The sequence below is a fragment of the Rhinolophus ferrumequinum genome, chromosome 16 (assembly GCF_004115265.2).
Source record: "Rhinolophus ferrumequinum isolate MPI-CBG mRhiFer1 chromosome 16, mRhiFer1_v1.p, whole genome shotgun sequence".
Taxonomy (NCBI): Eukaryota; Metazoa; Chordata; class Mammalia; order Chiroptera; family Rhinolophidae; genus Rhinolophus; species Rhinolophus ferrumequinum.
This window is the reverse complement of record NC_046299.1, coordinates 40,356,429-40,372,991: the sequence shown is the minus strand read 5'-3', so window position 1 is coordinate 40,372,991 and position 16,563 is coordinate 40,356,429. Positions and strand designations below refer to the sequence as shown.

Here is a 16,563-nt window from a genome sequence, read left to right as displayed (position 1 = left end):
AAAACAGTTGTAAGCTACAGTAAAAGAAGGTTAACTTTGGGCTATCTGGAAAATTCTCTTGAGTCCTCCAGATAGCTAAGCCTTTACTATTGACTATCATTTATCCTCTGACAGTTTATTGGCTCATTCTGTATTTTACATATGTAAATTAACATCCTAAATTAATGGATATACTATTAAATTATATTAGGAAGTAGTCATTTTTTTAAGATTAGAGGTCTTTAAATTTTTTATTAAAATTAGTAAATGTTCATTAAAAAATTGGCTGGGGGCAGGAAAAGGTACAAAGATAAAGGATCATTAAAAGTAATAAAAGTATTTTATTTTTTTATTAAAAGTAATAAAGTATTACTTTTCACCCAAGGGACAGCCCTATTTATCTCTTATTTATATAGTTCTTTATGACTTTTTGCATTTTTTTCTCAGTATATTTCTAAGGGACATAGATAAATTTCAGCTGTAATTTTTGATCTACGCTTGAAAGTGACCGTCCTTCCTCTCTGTTTCTTTTGCTCTTCACTAACAAACTTCCCTTGGCTCTTTCTGTGCTCAGCATTGCACAAGCTGTAGTGATGACCTAGAACTTGTTTTTAATTCTGAAAACAGCCTCAGCTTTATTAATCGAATAGGTACCTTGGGGGCTCTGTGGTCTATGAACACCTGTCTTAACTCGTCTGTAACACAAATTGGCTGCTCGATTTCTTTTAAAAAAAAATTTCCAGAAGGCAAGGGTCAGCTGTCTTCCAGCCTAGGAGGAGAATTGCCAGGGCTCAGCAAAATTCCACTGATTGCCTGAACAGATGCCAACGGAGGTAGTGTTTTAAGTTTTACTTTGTCTCTTTTGCTTTAATTTGTGAAGGCTTTGCCATGGAGCAAGGACCATTGTGCATTGTTCTCGGCTCTTTTCTTGTCAGTTGATATATTTTAATAGCTCCCTCATGAATCCTATTAGTCACTTCTTTCCTATGTACAGCAGGTCTGCGATTAGCGTCATTTCTTTACAGTGTTGATGAACTGCTGTAGGAACTTAACTTGTTTATATCGATTAGCCTATGGTAAAATTGTTTTGGTTATACATTGTTTTGTTTAAAGTCACAGAACCTATCAATAATGTAAAGTGAGGACTCACTGTATATGTAAAACCTTGATTAACTCAGACATATTGGAGAAGTAGGATGGAATAAGGTAAGAGCTTTTATTGTTACTGTTCTACTAGAAACAGACTGTCTTAGACCATTTGGGCTGCTATAACAAATAACAGACTGGCTTATGAACAACAGAAATTTATTTCCCACAGTTCCAGAGGCTGGGAGTCTGACATCAGGTGCCAGCTTGATGGAGTTCTGGTGAGGGCTCTTTTCAGGGTTCTAGGCTGCCTGCTTCTTATGTCCTCACATGGCACATGGCAGCAAGGTCTCTCCTGCCTCTAAGTAGAGACACTGATCCCATCATCATGGACCCCACCCTCATGACATCCAGGAAACCTAATTACCTTCCAAAGGCCCCACCTCCAAATACCATCATCACTTCACCTTGTGGACTTAGGCTTCGGCATATGAAGTGCGGTGGTAGGGCACAAACATTCATGCCATTGCAAAAACTGGGTTCATTTTTCTGACTTTGATTTAGCCATTTTCTGAATGTTGTGCTTTTTTATTTTCCTAGATGATTCTGATATACCTAGAGTCACTGCTTTGTATATCTATGGTATTACATAATTAAATTGATAGGAAATTGGGCTGCACTGTTCATAGCCTTTAGATAGGACCTGACCTGGAAGGCTTTGGGGATTGTTGTATTAATCCCCATCCCTCACTTGTTTTCTTAGGATTTGCCTCTTTTTTAAATAAATAAATAAATAAATAAGCCAACTAAGAGTTTGGTTAATGTAGGTCCTAGAGAGTACTCTGCTGTTTCTCTTTTTAAACATCAAGTACACCCCTTATCATTCTAAGTGCTTTTTTCTATATGTTGTAACCCACTTTGTGTTTATGTTATGTTTATATGGTAGCCCTTGCTTCATGGGCTTTTCTCTCTCTTTATTATCTTGGATTAGTTGTAATGGGATGCCTTCCAAAATTTGTTTTGGTTTTAAAATTTTGTTTATTTTTTTAATATTTAAATTTTAAGTGTGTTTTTCCAGGACCCGTCAGCTCCAAGTCAACAACAAGTAGTTGTTTCAATCTAGTTGTGGAGGGCACAGCTCACAGTGGCCCATGTGGGGATCGAACCAGCAACCTTGTTAAGAGCACCGCGCTCTAACCAACGGACCTAACCAGCCGCCCCTCTTTTTTATTGTTCAGTCACAGTTGACGTACAATATTCTATTAGTATCCGGTGTATAACACAGTGATTACACATTTATATAACTTACGCAGTGATTACCCTATGCCTAGGACCCATCTGACACCACACATGGTTATTATAATATTATTGACTCTGTGCTGTATTTTGTTGTTTACATCCCCATGACTGGTTTTATAGGTGACCATTGGTACATCTTAATCCCTTCCCCTTTTTACCCAGCCCACCACCCCCACATTTGTTTTTTAAGTCGAATATTTGCGGTTCAAAATATATTTTCCCATAGCAGTGATGATAATATGGTAGTTAGGCTAACACTTTTCAAAATAGATGGAGAAGATCCACTAACTCCTTGCAGAAGTCTATGGTGGAGTACAGTGGTTAGGCTCAGGTGCTCAGGCTGTTTTCCAAGCATTCCTTTACGCCACCTCCACCTCCATCCCAGTCTCCTAGTTCTGTTCAAATGGGAAAAGGCTACCCCAAGACAGAAATCGTCATATTGGGAGCCATCTCTTGGGGAGCCACCTGTTCTGCTTTATTGCTGGTGGTATCTACCCACTGAGGATACGCAGCTAGGACAGGCTGTGAATTCAAATGAGCCAGCTGTATTTGTATATACTAAGCTCATCCATTAAAGAAACTCCATATTTCGGGGGCATACTAAGGACTCGTGGTCTGACGTTAATTAACCTGTAATGAGAAGGAGAGCTACCGAAGAGAAGAATTTGGCCGTCCATTGAACTGACTTAATTACAAAGCAGCCTTTCAAATGAATATATTCTACACATCATCTCTACCCATTGGTGCTGGGTACTCCCAGAATAAGCAGTGAGAAGGGGCTCAGGTTAGCCTGAGAATTCGATGTTTGATAGTGAATGAGCAGATAGATGCCTGTTGTATGAACACTGAATTTAAAAATTGATCAGATATTATTAGGAAGGACGTAGGGGAGAATATTACAGGCAGAGACCAGTCTAATGAAAGCAGTATGTCACTGGGCTGATGTTTTCAATTCAAGCATAAATTTTTGACTTACTGTAAACTTGACTGTAAACTTTTGACTGTAAACTTAACATATGCTGCCAGATTCGAGGATTGTTCAATATGAGGAGAATGTACTCACTGCAAATCGACTTCTGTGTGAATTGGCAGAAGTGATGTGAAGACTTGGGTTCTAAATATATATATATGGGGTTGTGGAATTAAGTGGAGAGGAGGTGGAAGGGCAGCTCTGATGATGAATCTAAGGCGGAATTAATCATAATCATAAATAATACCATTTCCTTTAACTTCTCTGCTTTTTAATGTCCATGAGAACTCCTCCATGATGCTGAAAAGCCGAGATTTTTAAAACTGAAAAGACAGGAAACCCTGCTGTTTCTAAGGCTAACGAAAATACAGACTCCTATGGCAATGCCAGCCTGTGTAATGAAACACCCAAATCAAATCTGCTGAGCCTGCTTCACGGACATGAATGAGAGCAAACTGGTACAGCAAACCCAAATTTCACCCCCAGGAAGCCTTGATTTGCTCAAGTGGGCAATAAATTGATGGCTGGTGCCCAAAAGTAACTGAGGTTCATGTACGTTTTCACCCCTTATTTCTTTTGCTCTCCTATGTATTTCCTCATACTCTTTGACAAATTATTGACAAAGGAGATGGGTTCATAAACCATAGCATAATTTTCCCCAAATCCTACTTTTCCCTTAAGATCTTCTACTTGTGGGTTGGACGGGACCCAGCTCTTTTGGCCATCATGGTGTCTGATTTCCATTCCTACCCTGGTGGTATCGCTTTGCCTCAGTCCTATCATCCCCCAGGCCAGTCTGTGGCTTCTTCAGCTCTAAAATGAAAAGGTGGATTTAGATGGTTTGTCTTGCTGCTTCTAGCTCTAAAACTCTGTGATTGAGCCAACTCAGACTGAAGACTGCCATCTTGAGACTGACAGAGAATGAATGATAGAAGCAGTAGCTCTGAAAGGGAAGTCATCTAGGGCAACCTTCACATTTCCTACGTGAGGATGTTGAGGCTCACAGCAGCTGAGTACCTACTCAGAGCCACACGCCTAGTAAGTTATCCACGGGCAAAGACAGCTTTGTCTTGATTTTGCTTTTCAGAGTTACTGATTGCATTATGCATGATGACTAAAATGAAAAGGTATTGGGCATAGTTTTCTCTACTACAGAATTAAGCCTTGCTTGAGTTTTTCATTGCCTCCCAAGAACCTCTATACTGCTTTCAGTTAAACACGGAAACTGGGTCCTTAAAAGGCCCCTCGGAATTTTGTTTCTTAAAAAAAAAAAGGCTCTGAACTATACGTCAAAGATTGGCCAAAAATGTCAGCACAGAGTCACTATGTTTTATAAAGGTTCTATGAGGCTTTCCAGGGTTACTCCTCGTTGCTGCAGGTAGGAACTGCTTAACATTCTGAGGAGTATTTGTGTGTGAGCCTGTTTCCAACTTCACAGCACAAGATACTTCTAACTTATTCTGACTTCCTGCCACCACCCCTTCCCCCTTCTGCCCCCCCATGCAAAGAAAATGTTTTGAAGCTGTATGTTCAGTGGACTCTGTGATCTGGGCTCATTCACTTGCTCAAGAAAGTCTGCTTTGGTTGTATGGTATGGGTCTCACTTTACTGTATATACAAGGAAGGATCTTTGATCAATGAGGAACTCTCCTCTGTGACCTGCTAAGGAAATGTGAAATCTGCCACTGTGGCATTTTTGCAGCTGTGCAATCAAAAATAATTTGTTGACTCAGTGATTGAAAAGGTGAATTGCTGTTGGTTGAAGGGACAGCATAGGGGCAGTAACATAGCCTTTTTCTCTTTTTAAAGAAAATTCCTGTTAAAATCATTTAATATCTCAAACATACAGGTAAGTACAAAGAATGCTATAACACATTTTCTCTACCCATCACTGTCAAGTCTGTTTATCATTGTACTTTCTGTCCTTCTCACCAGCCTTCTTTTTCTTCAGATCCTTCTCACCTTCTACAAACTAAAAAATTGATTTGTTTCATTTACTGTCTTGACCCCACTAAAATGTAAGTTCCACCAGGGCAGAAATGTCAGACTCCTTGGTTTCCTGCTACATCCCTGTTAACCAGTGTCTGGCGTTGTTCTCAGTTTTTGCATATTTCTCAGTATTGATTAATTAAATGATTTTTTCCCATGTTTGCTTCTTTTTATGAATGCAGTTTAGAGTTCTCCCCACAACTGTATACCTTCCCTCAAATCTAATTTCCCTTCTTCCCTACCTCCCCAGAGGTAACCAGTATTGTGAATTTTGTGTTCATCATTTTGTACATGTTTTTATATCTTAGGGCATATTTATGTGCATCCATTAACTAGTATGTAGAATTGTCTTCAGTTGTTTGAGTTATTTATATAAATGGGAATATAACCTTTTTGGCTAAACGGTGAACTACATGCAGTGTAGTTTGGCTTTTTGGCTAAACGGTGAACTACAGGGCTGGGGGGACAAACCCAGAGAAGTAAGTAAGCAGACCAGTAAGCAGAACTCTCCCAAGCCCTGTTTAAGGAAAACTTTCCATGTGCCTTGAAAAAATGCTGAAATAAGCTATGTACTAGACAGCAATTAAGCTTTAACATCAAAGAATGAAACTGTCTTGGTTTCTTCAATTAAAGTTTAAGAATTAGATGTACTTACCTTGTCTATGCCAGAAAATTGGCCATTTTTTTTGCAGTTTTCTCCAAGTAACGGTGTCCTAATGGTCCAATCGAGAAATCTAATTAACAAAGTTTAAGTGGCCTATTATTCTCAGTAAAATTTTTTTCCTTCCTCTAGTTGAGACGAGAGAAGATCGACCTTGAAAATACTTTGGAGCAAGAACAAGAGGCACTAGTTAATCGTCTCTGGAAAAGGATGGATAAACTGGAAGCTGAAAAGCGGTTTGTTTAGTCTTGCTGTTCAGTATGGGGTGTGCGTATGTGGCTAGGGTACAATTCTGGCTGTATAGCCATTGGAGAATAACAATGGGACATTTAATTCCTTGGTTGATGCACATCATTTTAATTTGGCAAATGAAAAAAAAAAATGTTGAAACTTGAACTATTTTCATGTTGGTCACCTCTTTATACTTCCCTCTTACTGTCCCAGTAGGATTTCTTTTCATTTGGTGTCAAAGGCTATGAAGAAATTAGCAAGGTGCTATTGTTCACCCTTTAAGTTGTTCTGAAGGATGGTTGCAGTTTCAACTTTTTACCTTATTGAACTGTCTTTCCCAGTTGTTTTCTAAAGTGCTTAGCATACGTACTATGTACTGTTAAATATTACACTACTCTAGAATATACTTAATTAGGAAGGTTGAGATTTTGATAGAACATTTATCTGTTTTAAAACTTGCTCTAAAGAAATACTTGTACATATTTAAGGTTAGTGTTAAGTGTATGTACGTGGATGTGACAACAGCAAACATTTCTTAAACCCCTCTGCATGATACTCTCAGTCCCTTATTTTTAAGTATTGTATACTTTGAGGTGGTTGGAGCAGGGCTTGAAGGATGGCAGGGAGTTCTGTAGGTAGAATGTTTGTATGGTTGTAGAATGGCAGTTTCTTGAAAATGTTAATTAATCTACTTCACTATCTTTTGTTTACTAACCAGAGTCCTTTTGCCATAAGAATTTGGTTTGGATGAACATCCGTAAATTACTGAGTTCATATCAAGACTTGCAAAATGGAGACATAACCACAGGCTTTAAGAAAAGTGAAAATTAGAAGTATATCTACAGGGAAATATTCAAGCTGTAGTTGAATCAGTAATAAACTGAATTATGAAAAATTATTCAATGTAATAAATGTAGGGACCATTCCAACATTTAACCTTCTAGTTTGCTCAACAAGGATAGGCCTAATTCACAGTTTGCCCTTGGGCAGACTCAAAGGTAAAAAGTTAAAAATAAAACAAAACCAAAAACCCCAGCAACCTGGAAAAAGGGGCATGGAGATCTGTTGCCATTCAGTCTTTCTTTGCAGAACGCAGTTGAGGTTCTACCGTGCTTCCCCAAAAATAAGTCCTAGCCGGACCATCAGCTCTAATGTGTCTTTTGGAGCAAAAATTAATATAAGACCCAGGGGTATTATATTATATAAGACCCCGTCTTATAGTAAAATAAGACCGGTTATTATATTATATCATATCATATCATACCCAGTCTTACACTAAAATAAGACCGGGTCTTATATTAATTTTTGCTCTAAAAGACTCATTAGAGCTGATGGTCCGGCTAGATCTTATTTTGGGGGAAACACGTTATATTATCAATCTTCCTTTGCAGAATGCATTGAGCAATATGAAATTGGCATTTTGTTAAGTCAAAAGCTGTTGAATATAAATAAGCAGTATTGTGATTCAAACTAACGATAATTGATGGAAAGGTGGCACTACCAATTATTAACCCAATAATTTTTTGTTTTGAACTTTTTGCTATGGCCAGAAGCAAAGGGCCTTCTGTCCAGTTTGCCAGACCCTCAGGATTGGTTTCTCAGGAGGGAATTTTAGAAGTCGAGTCTCTATGTTACACCACTCTCCGCAGAGGTTTCATAGTATAAAGTTCTTAAGTTTCAAATGGAAGCATTGAGAGAGTGAAATTCCTTTAGTATCTCCATGCCCTCAACGAACATGTCAAACATTTAGTTAGCTGATAATTCTGAGTGACTACTGTATGCCAGACGTACTCATCAGAAGTAAACGTTAGAGATTTTTTCAGTAATGCTTAATTACCAGTGGCCATTTAAAAGAAAAAAAGGAGGTGAATCCTTCAGCTCTGTCCTTTCATCTGAATCCAACCAGGTAACGTGTGAAATAGGCAGAGGAGATAAGCAACCCCATGAATTCATCCTGTTGGTTTACAGGAGCTCGCTATTAATAAACAAACCCTCCGGCTAGTCTGTTGTTTTGTCTTTTAAAAACAAGCTGATTTTAATTCTTGGAATTTTTCTTCTCGGTACAGAATCCTGCAGGAGAAGTTGGACCAGCCGGTCTCCGCTCCCCCATCGCCCAGAGACATCTCCATGGAGATCGACTCTCCAGAAAACATGATGCGCCACATCAGGTTTTTAAAGAATGAAGTGGAGAGGCTGAAGAAGCAACTGAGGGCTGCTCAGTTACAGCGTACGTGGCCTCTGGTTTCACTGGTCCTCTATGTGCAGAATTAATCCATTTACCAAATACAGGGCTTTACCGATATTTACCGTTTAATTCGCATTAATCAAATTCATATTGTATTTCATTACCAGTACATGTTTCTATAAGTCTTATCTGTCATCCTGAAATAGATTATCTCTAGAAAATATTGTAGTGGGGCAGGGCAAATAGTGTAGAATACTTACTAGAAAATAATTCAAATAATTTCAAGAGTGTCCAGAGTCACAGGTAATATTTTTAATCTTCTCCCCTGCGTTCTCATAGCTAGGATTACGCTAACACAAATATTACAGGAGACCTCAGTGTACATTGGGGGCATTAAGGCGGGCAGTAGAGTTTATTTTCCTTACTGCTAAATTTTAGCCTCAGCTAACATTTGTTCATGGTACCTGAAGAATAAATGTTTTTGAAATTGATACTTATTATTTTGGAAAAGGTCAAGCTGTTGAGTTGGAAATCAGAGGAACTAGATTTCTGAATACTTGATTAGGTCATTGTGCATTTGCTTGGTTCTCTCCTATTTCTGCTTTTAGGCCGCTCAGATTTACTTGAATAGATAATATAGTGAAAAGTATGCAGGAAAAAAATAAGTCTCCGTCTCACCAGCCACCTAATTCTTATAATTACACGTTTTTTATGTATTCTTCCAGACATATGTCTGTGTGTGTATAAACTTCTTTTATACAAATAGTAGTACAATGAGCATGTTCTTTTGTATCTTTCTATTTTCATTTATTATATCTTGTAATTTTTCCTTGCCAGTATCTGTAGAGCTGCCTTACTCACTGTTTTAAAGGCTGCATTACTATATGATTGTATGGTTATACCATAATTTACTTAACTAGATCCATATCAATGGACCCTTTTTGGTTGTGATGCTGCAAACACAATGAATGTCGGTATGCACATCTGATAATTGTGCAAGAACACTTTCAGGATAAATTCCAGGAAGTGGATATACTGAGTCAAATGGAACATACATTTAAAATTTCAGTGGTTTTTATCTGTTTTTTTTTTCTAAAATTCACTGCAAGTTCTTGTCTAGTAGTGTACCTGGGATGGTGCATTATGAGCATCCTTGGAACCTTTAAAAATAGCAGTGTACTAGTTTCCTGTTGCTGCTGTAACAAATGACCACAAACTTAAGGCTTAAAACAACACAAATTTATACTATTGTTCTGGAGGTCTGAAGTTCAAAATAGGTCTCACTGGGCTAAAATCAAGGTTCCTTATCAGAGGTTCTATGGGAGAATCTGTTGCCTTGCTTTTTCCAGCTTCCAGAGGATGCCTGCATTCTGTGACTCCTGGCCCCTTCCTTCCACTGGCGTCACTCCCACCCCTGCTTCTGTTCACACAGCTCCTTTTCACTCTGACTTGCCTGCCTTCCCATTATAAGAGCCCTGTGATTACACTGGGCCAAGCCAGATAATCCAGGTTAAGTTCCCATCTCAGGGTCTTTAACTTTTAATCATATCTGCCAAGTCCCTTTTGCCATGTAAAATAACAGATTCACAGGCTTCAGCGATTCGGATGTGGACAGCTTTGGGAGTCCATTATTCTGGTTAACCCCATATAGGTTTCTGGGCTTACTCTAGGGGTTGAGTCTGGTCCTCTGTATTTTTTTCCCCTATATATCTTTTTTCTTTTTTTTTTTTAAGTTTTAGTTTTAGGTCTACAAAACAATATCAACATAGTGATTAGACATTTATATACCAATATAAGGTATATAAAGTGATAACCCGTATAAGTCTTATTACCCATCTGACACGGTGCAGTTATTACAATATTATTGACTATTCCGTATGTTGTACTATATACCCCTGTGACTATTTTTTAAATTATGGTTGACATTCAATATTATATTAGTTTCAGGTGTACAGCATAGTAAGGGTTAGACATTTATATAATTTATGAAGTGATACACTGATAAAGTGTAGTACTCACCTGGCACTGTACATACCATGTTTCCCCGAAAATAAGACCTAACCGGAAAATAAGCCCTCGCATGATTTTGCAGGATGACATCCCTGAACATAAGCCCTAATGCGTCTTTTGGAGCAAACCTTAATATAAGACCCGGTCTTATTTTCGGGGAAGCATGGTAGTTACTACATTATTGACTACATTCCCCATACTGTACTACATCCCCGTGATTCTTTTGTAACTACCAATTTGTACTTCTTAATCCCTTCCGCTTTCTCACCCAGGTCTCTCCCCCGACAGCCCCGTATGTGTTTTTTTTAATGTTGGTAACTCTGGTGTGTACCCTGGGTTGAGAACCACTATGTGTCTTCCATGAAAACAAATTAGGAGTTCTCAGATATTAGTTATTTTAAGATTTTTTTGAGTTTTTGCTGTGTTGGGCAGACAGATGTCTCTTAGCACCTTTCTGAACTCTTTCCAGTGCCATCAGTTGACATTTTTCTTTCTCATGTATACTTGCCTTATGCCCTAGAAAAATATTTTAGAGGCAATTTGGAGAGAATTTTTCATTCCCACTCCTTCCTTCCTACTGCACTGTTTGGTCTTTGAAGGGACTGCAGATACAGAGCGGCATCCCTAAATGCTATTTTGATTTTTTGAGGACAGAGAAAACTGATCCGAAGAGTGGCAAGTGGCACTTAGCTGCTCACAGTTGGTTTGGATTGTGTTTAGAGGATGAGCTAGTGGCTTTTCCTCATCCATCTACCTTATCCTTATCCTCCAAGTCTGACTATATCTGAACTGGAAGCTCTCTCCTGGTAGTTCTCTGGTGAAGCACTGGAATCTCCTGGGGAGTTTTAATATACCAGTAGAGAGGTCTCAACCTCAGGCATTCTGATTTAGGTGGTTTGGGGTGACGTCTGAGCATTGGTATTTTCTACCCATAAACACGAAAAGGAATGCCAAATGTGCAGGCCACCTTTGGAATATTGGGGAACCACTCCTCTTCAGAGTCTGACTGAAAGTCATCCTTAGTTGATGCTGACTTTGACTAAATATTGTAAGGTGGCTGAGATGGGGGAAATGTAAGCTGTGGCCCCTAAGTCCTAGGGAGCTCTGTGTGAGAGAAGGTCAGAGCTGACTCAGGAGTAAATCCAGTCTCTTGAAATCAGATGTGGCAGTATGCCAGCAGAGGGCAGCCAAGGAATGCCATGGTGTCAGCCATCTGTGCCTGGGTCTGTAACACCAGAGATGCTGGACCTAGTGTCTTCTTTATGCCTCTGGCTTCTCAGTTCATTGCTGCACTGCCAGGCTGTCTTCCAGCCATCTTTCCTGGTGACTGGCTTTCTTGTCTGTAGATTATTGCTTAAGGATCCCCTGTTGATTTCCTCAGATGCTAAAGGATTGCCATTTTCTTTGGAAGACAGTGTTTCCTGTTAACTGATTATTCTTGAAGCCTCTATGAATCCTCAGTTCTGCAAAGCTTTCCTATTTATGGAAAAGGAAGGCAACTTGCTCTGATACCTGCCCTTCTAGTTCTAGAAACAATAAGTACTCCATGGGTCAATCTAATGCTTCCTGTAGAGCTAGTGACAAATTCTGCACACTTGCATATTTGGGATGAAATAATTTAAATCGTTTATATTAAAAATGTGCTTTGTAAATATTTTCCCAGCATGCCTTCAATTAAAGGGATTTTTTTGCGTTTGGATTAAACAGCGGGGTTTCTGGATATAGTGAAAACAACTGAGGGATTTAGTGTTATTGCACATAAAGTATTTAATAATTTGGATAGTTTTCTTTGAATTTCTAAAATAAGGATAATCAAGAGCTTTTATGTATTCTATAATGATGATGGCTCAGAAATCTTTGAATATTTATCACCAAAAGTCGTTATTTGCTAAAACACCAGACCTTCATGGAGTTGCTTAAAACTGAAACTAATTTGATGGAGTTGAACTAGGGTGAGTTTGTGGGAGAGAAATGGTCAATGTGACATTCAGCTCCTTCCTTCTTAAATTTGGACTGAGCTGATAATATGGAACAGTAACTGTAGGACTCTCTCTTAGACGTGATCGTGGCTGCTCTGAATGTGTAGCTATTTTTTTCAGAAAAGAGCAGTAGATACTACCTGTATTTTTCCCAAGTTCATTGGCTAAGGCAGGGAAAAGAAGGAAGCAGGACGATGGGTAGACACTGAGTTTTGTTATTTATTAAAGTTATTTTGGTTACTTAGTAACACCAGATTCTGTCTGAGGTAAACCAGAAAAGGGGCAGGGAGGTCAGGTTATACCACTTACTGGAATGATGCTGGACTGTGCAAGAATCCTGCACAGAATTACCTCAGAACGGCAGGGCTTGTGACCCAGGGAACTCAGCAGAAGGCGATCCTAAAGCCTCATGAAGATATCACTTCCACATTTCAGATTCCTAGGAGAGAGAATCTGACTGACTCAGGCTGGGTCTGGCTTCTGCCCTGGGGCTAATCCGCTATGGCCTGGGAGACCAGTGTGATAGTACAGACCTCGACATAGGCCGGCTCTTAGGAAGGGATATTTGTCGTAAGCAAGACGGCATCCCAAGAGCCTGGCTGCGTACAGGTCTTTACCTGCCCTCTAACTCAGCAAAGCTGTGCGTGAGTCGTACACACCAAAATTAGACGTATTTGAAATGTGACAGTTATTTACTATGTCAATTTCTGTTGTTTTAAAAAGAACTCTGTTATCGAGCATGTTTCTCAGTGTGCCTCTACCGCAGTGCACTGTGGGTGTGCTACCAGTTGTGACAGGCGCCCATCGGACACGCACCACGCTGTGTCTGGAGTTGAGGGGCAGCAGGATTGTAGCCCAGCGGGGAGCCCAGGGGCTGAATCTGTTTCCCCAACTGGGCCCCCCCCTCTCAGCTCCAGCACCAGAGGGGGCTCTGGGAGATGTGGAGTCCGGACTTAGCTACACTCCATCATATCCTGCTCCACATAACGCATTTTAGAAGGCAAGGAAGTGGCAGTGAAGGTGCCGAAACTCCCAGCATCGCTTTTTATATATTTTCCTAAATGAAGATTGTTGAGAGAAACTCTGGTACTTGAGATAGACTTGAAATCCATGTTTCATCTGCATGTGGGAGAGTGAGAACTCCTGACTCGCAGTAGTTCCTGGTCTATAGCGTAGGATGTCCTAAGATTTGACTAGGATTGCGTGGAATATGGTTTCACTGAGAACTCTGGTTTTTCAGATTCAGAGAAAATGGCTCAGTATCTGGAGGAGGAACGTCACATGAGGGAAGAGAACTTGAGGCTGCAGAGGAAGCTGCAGAGGGAGATGGAGAGAAGAGAAGCCCTCTGTCGACAGCTGTCCGAGAGTGAGTCCAGCTTGGAAATGGATGACGAAAGGTATGCACCTGTCTTAGGAGCCTTGTTTAAAAAAAACACAAACCAGGCTCCAAGAGGCCTCTCTTCCCATCCGGTTAGATGTGAAAGGAGATGGCTTGCATATTTATTTGTTGTGATGGTGAACACCACTGCGTCAAAGTAGGTGTTGCGAATGGGATAAATAGTGACCATTTTCCTTAAACACACACAAAAAGTACCTTTCCAAAGTTATTTGGTGAGGAGAGAAACGGAGGCAGGGTTATATGTAGAGAGGGAGAATGTGCATTTATTGATGGATTTGTCTAATCTTGCGTTATGTCTGTGTAAAGCATGGGAGCATGCAGATACAGGTAAGCAAGTCATGGTGTGCAGCCTGAGGAAACAAATACATGCCCAGTTTGAAGGAATCAGCAGGAGACAGGTGGAGGTTGTTGAAAGCCAGAGGCCTTGCCTTAACATACTTGGCAACTTTTGAGCCTTTTGGCAGCTACTTTTTAAAAAATAATGCAGTGCATTTGTCTGCTGAAGCCTGATATCAAACCCTCTGATTGTTCCACTGAGAAATGGGCTGAAATAAGTCATCTTTTGGTTCACTAGAGGAAGTGGTACCAGTATTTCTGTCTCATCCAGATTTTCCTCTCCCTCCTCCTTCCCCTTTCCACCCCTCTTTTGTACTTGGGAGGTAGGTTATTGTTACGATAAGAAACAAATCCAAGTTGAAAAAATTGTGCAATCAGCAGAGAAACCCAGCAGTTGGGAAATTAGCCTTTCTCTGAACCAGATCGTTTCCTGTTCTGGTTCAGGGGTGCCCTGGCCTGTACAGGGTCGGCATCTCGGTGTGAAAGGTGAGACTGAGCTTCCTCAGGGGTTCCTCCAACAGGACTGAGCAGCCAGTGTCTGAGACCAGTGTCTGCTAATGGCTGTGATGAGTCGTGGAGGCTATCAATGCCAAAACAAATCGTTTGAAAACATGTGGGCGGTATTAGCACATCAGCACTCTGGTTCTCTTCCAGTTATTGAATAGATCAGAGGGCTAAAAAGGCTTTTGATCAATGTGCTGTGGTCGGTGGCATTTCAAGAAACGACTGCGATTTTCTATAATGAAGGTCTGTAGTTTTATAATAAAAAAAATTATGAAAGCAGAGTAATGGGCCATCCTATTTAAAATATGTGTGTATGTTTCCTCATTTGAAAAGAATAAAGATTATTCTTTCTCAGAAATTTGTATCATAAAACTATTATCCTTAACTCTTGAATCTCACTGATTTCTTTCATTGTCCCATTTCCTCTGAAATCCTTATCTCCTAAAAACCATTTGGCTGAAAACATTATCATCTCGAATACTAAATAACTTATTAACTACTTTATTAACTACCTTCAGACACAGAGCAGACTGTGTATTAACATACACAGTACCCTGTACTTGATTTTGATTCAGACACACAATGGAATGAATTCCTTCCGACTATGGTACCAATACTAAAACTACTTCAGGCTTCCAGATAAATATTTTTTTTTCCCAGAAACTGCTTATTTACCCCAGACGATTTGCTTTGTTTTTTGTAGGTCAGATTATCTCAGGTAGAGTGTAGCTGCCTAATCAAGATGTCTCCTCTCCCTACTGGGAGTGTGATGTCACATTTGGGAGAAAGAAAATAGTTGGACACTTGAGACGTCTACAGGTGTGGTCCTTAAAGACCAAGGTGATCTTAGCTGCCTACCTCAATGTAAACTACAAGAAGTCTAGCCTGGCTCCCATCCCTGAGGGCTGGCTACTCTAAAGAGTAGAGGAAAACTTAGCGGTGAGTGGCTAGTTGAGAGCTACATGTCAAATTTGGGAGCCTAGTTTTCTATGAAACGAATAAACCAGCAAGAAATGAGTGTTCAAGTTCCTCACGTGACCTGTTGATTATCAGGGCTGAGATCTGCCCTGGGATACAGATGCATGTGCTTGCAACTATTTCTTCCCCTGGCCGTCAGGCCTGTGAAGGATAGCTTATTAGGAAGTCTCTCAAGCAGGAATTGCTCCTCGACAGCCGTCTTTTAAGTGTCTTTTGTTATATATCCTAACATGTGACTGTTTGTTAAGGAAGGCTTGCCTTGTGAACTATTGACATCTGGTGCACGGGAAGACATCGTTAATCTCTAATCACAAATCTCAGAGGGCTTGTTTGGGTTTGAGTTTCAAACAACAATTGAGATGTAGCCATTAAAACGTAGACCTGTCTAATTCTTGGGACAGTGGAAGTGAAGTTTTACGTGGCTGTTGTGTGATGGAGAAAAGCCCAGTCCTCTCTGTTGTGTGGTGAAGCTGTCACCAAGCCTCCACTCGGAGCTGAAACGCCCCAAGTTCCCTAACCTATACCCCTGGGGAGAGCGGTGTGCCAAGCAGTGGAGAAGCGAGAGCCCGTTTTATACATGTCCGTTCGCTACAGCAGCACCCTCTGAACATTCGGGAGTTTGACCTCAAATGAGGACCCCAAATGTTTTTACATAGGCGCTCCCTCAAACACTATTGAAATGCAGGCTTTGATCACTCACCCTCCTCCTCTTAGGTGTTTTAACGAGATGTCTGCACAAGGATTAAGACCTCGCACTGTGTCCAGCCCGATCCCTTACACTCCTTCTCCGAGCTCAAGCAGGCCCATCTCACCCGGTGAGTACATGGTCTCGGCTACTTCTGGGCCTCATGTCTGGTACTTTAATAGGCATCCCTGAACGTTTCCTTCGTTCATGTAAAAATCTTGTCAGCAGAGAGAGAATGGCCATGTGTTTTTGAAAAGCATCAAAAACAAATC

The 16,563-nt window shown here is 40.3% G+C and overlaps 1 protein-coding gene across 1 annotated transcript in view; it reads left to right on the top strand.

The window, feature by feature from the left end:
* The window catches only part of CCDC6 (coiled-coil domain containing 6), a 107,543-nt gene that overhangs the window by 76,947 nt on the left and 14,033 nt on the right, over nucleotides 1–16,563 (top strand). The window contains exons 4-7 of the mRNA XM_033130591.1: nucleotides 6,117–6,220; nucleotides 8,282–8,442; nucleotides 13,630–13,786; nucleotides 16,321–16,421. Coding sequence (XP_032986482.1) covers nucleotides 6,117–6,220; nucleotides 8,282–8,442; nucleotides 13,630–13,786; nucleotides 16,321–16,421 — 523 coding nt within the window. The remainder of the gene's footprint in view (nucleotides 1–6,116; nucleotides 6,221–8,281; nucleotides 8,443–13,629; nucleotides 13,787–16,320; nucleotides 16,422–16,563) is intronic.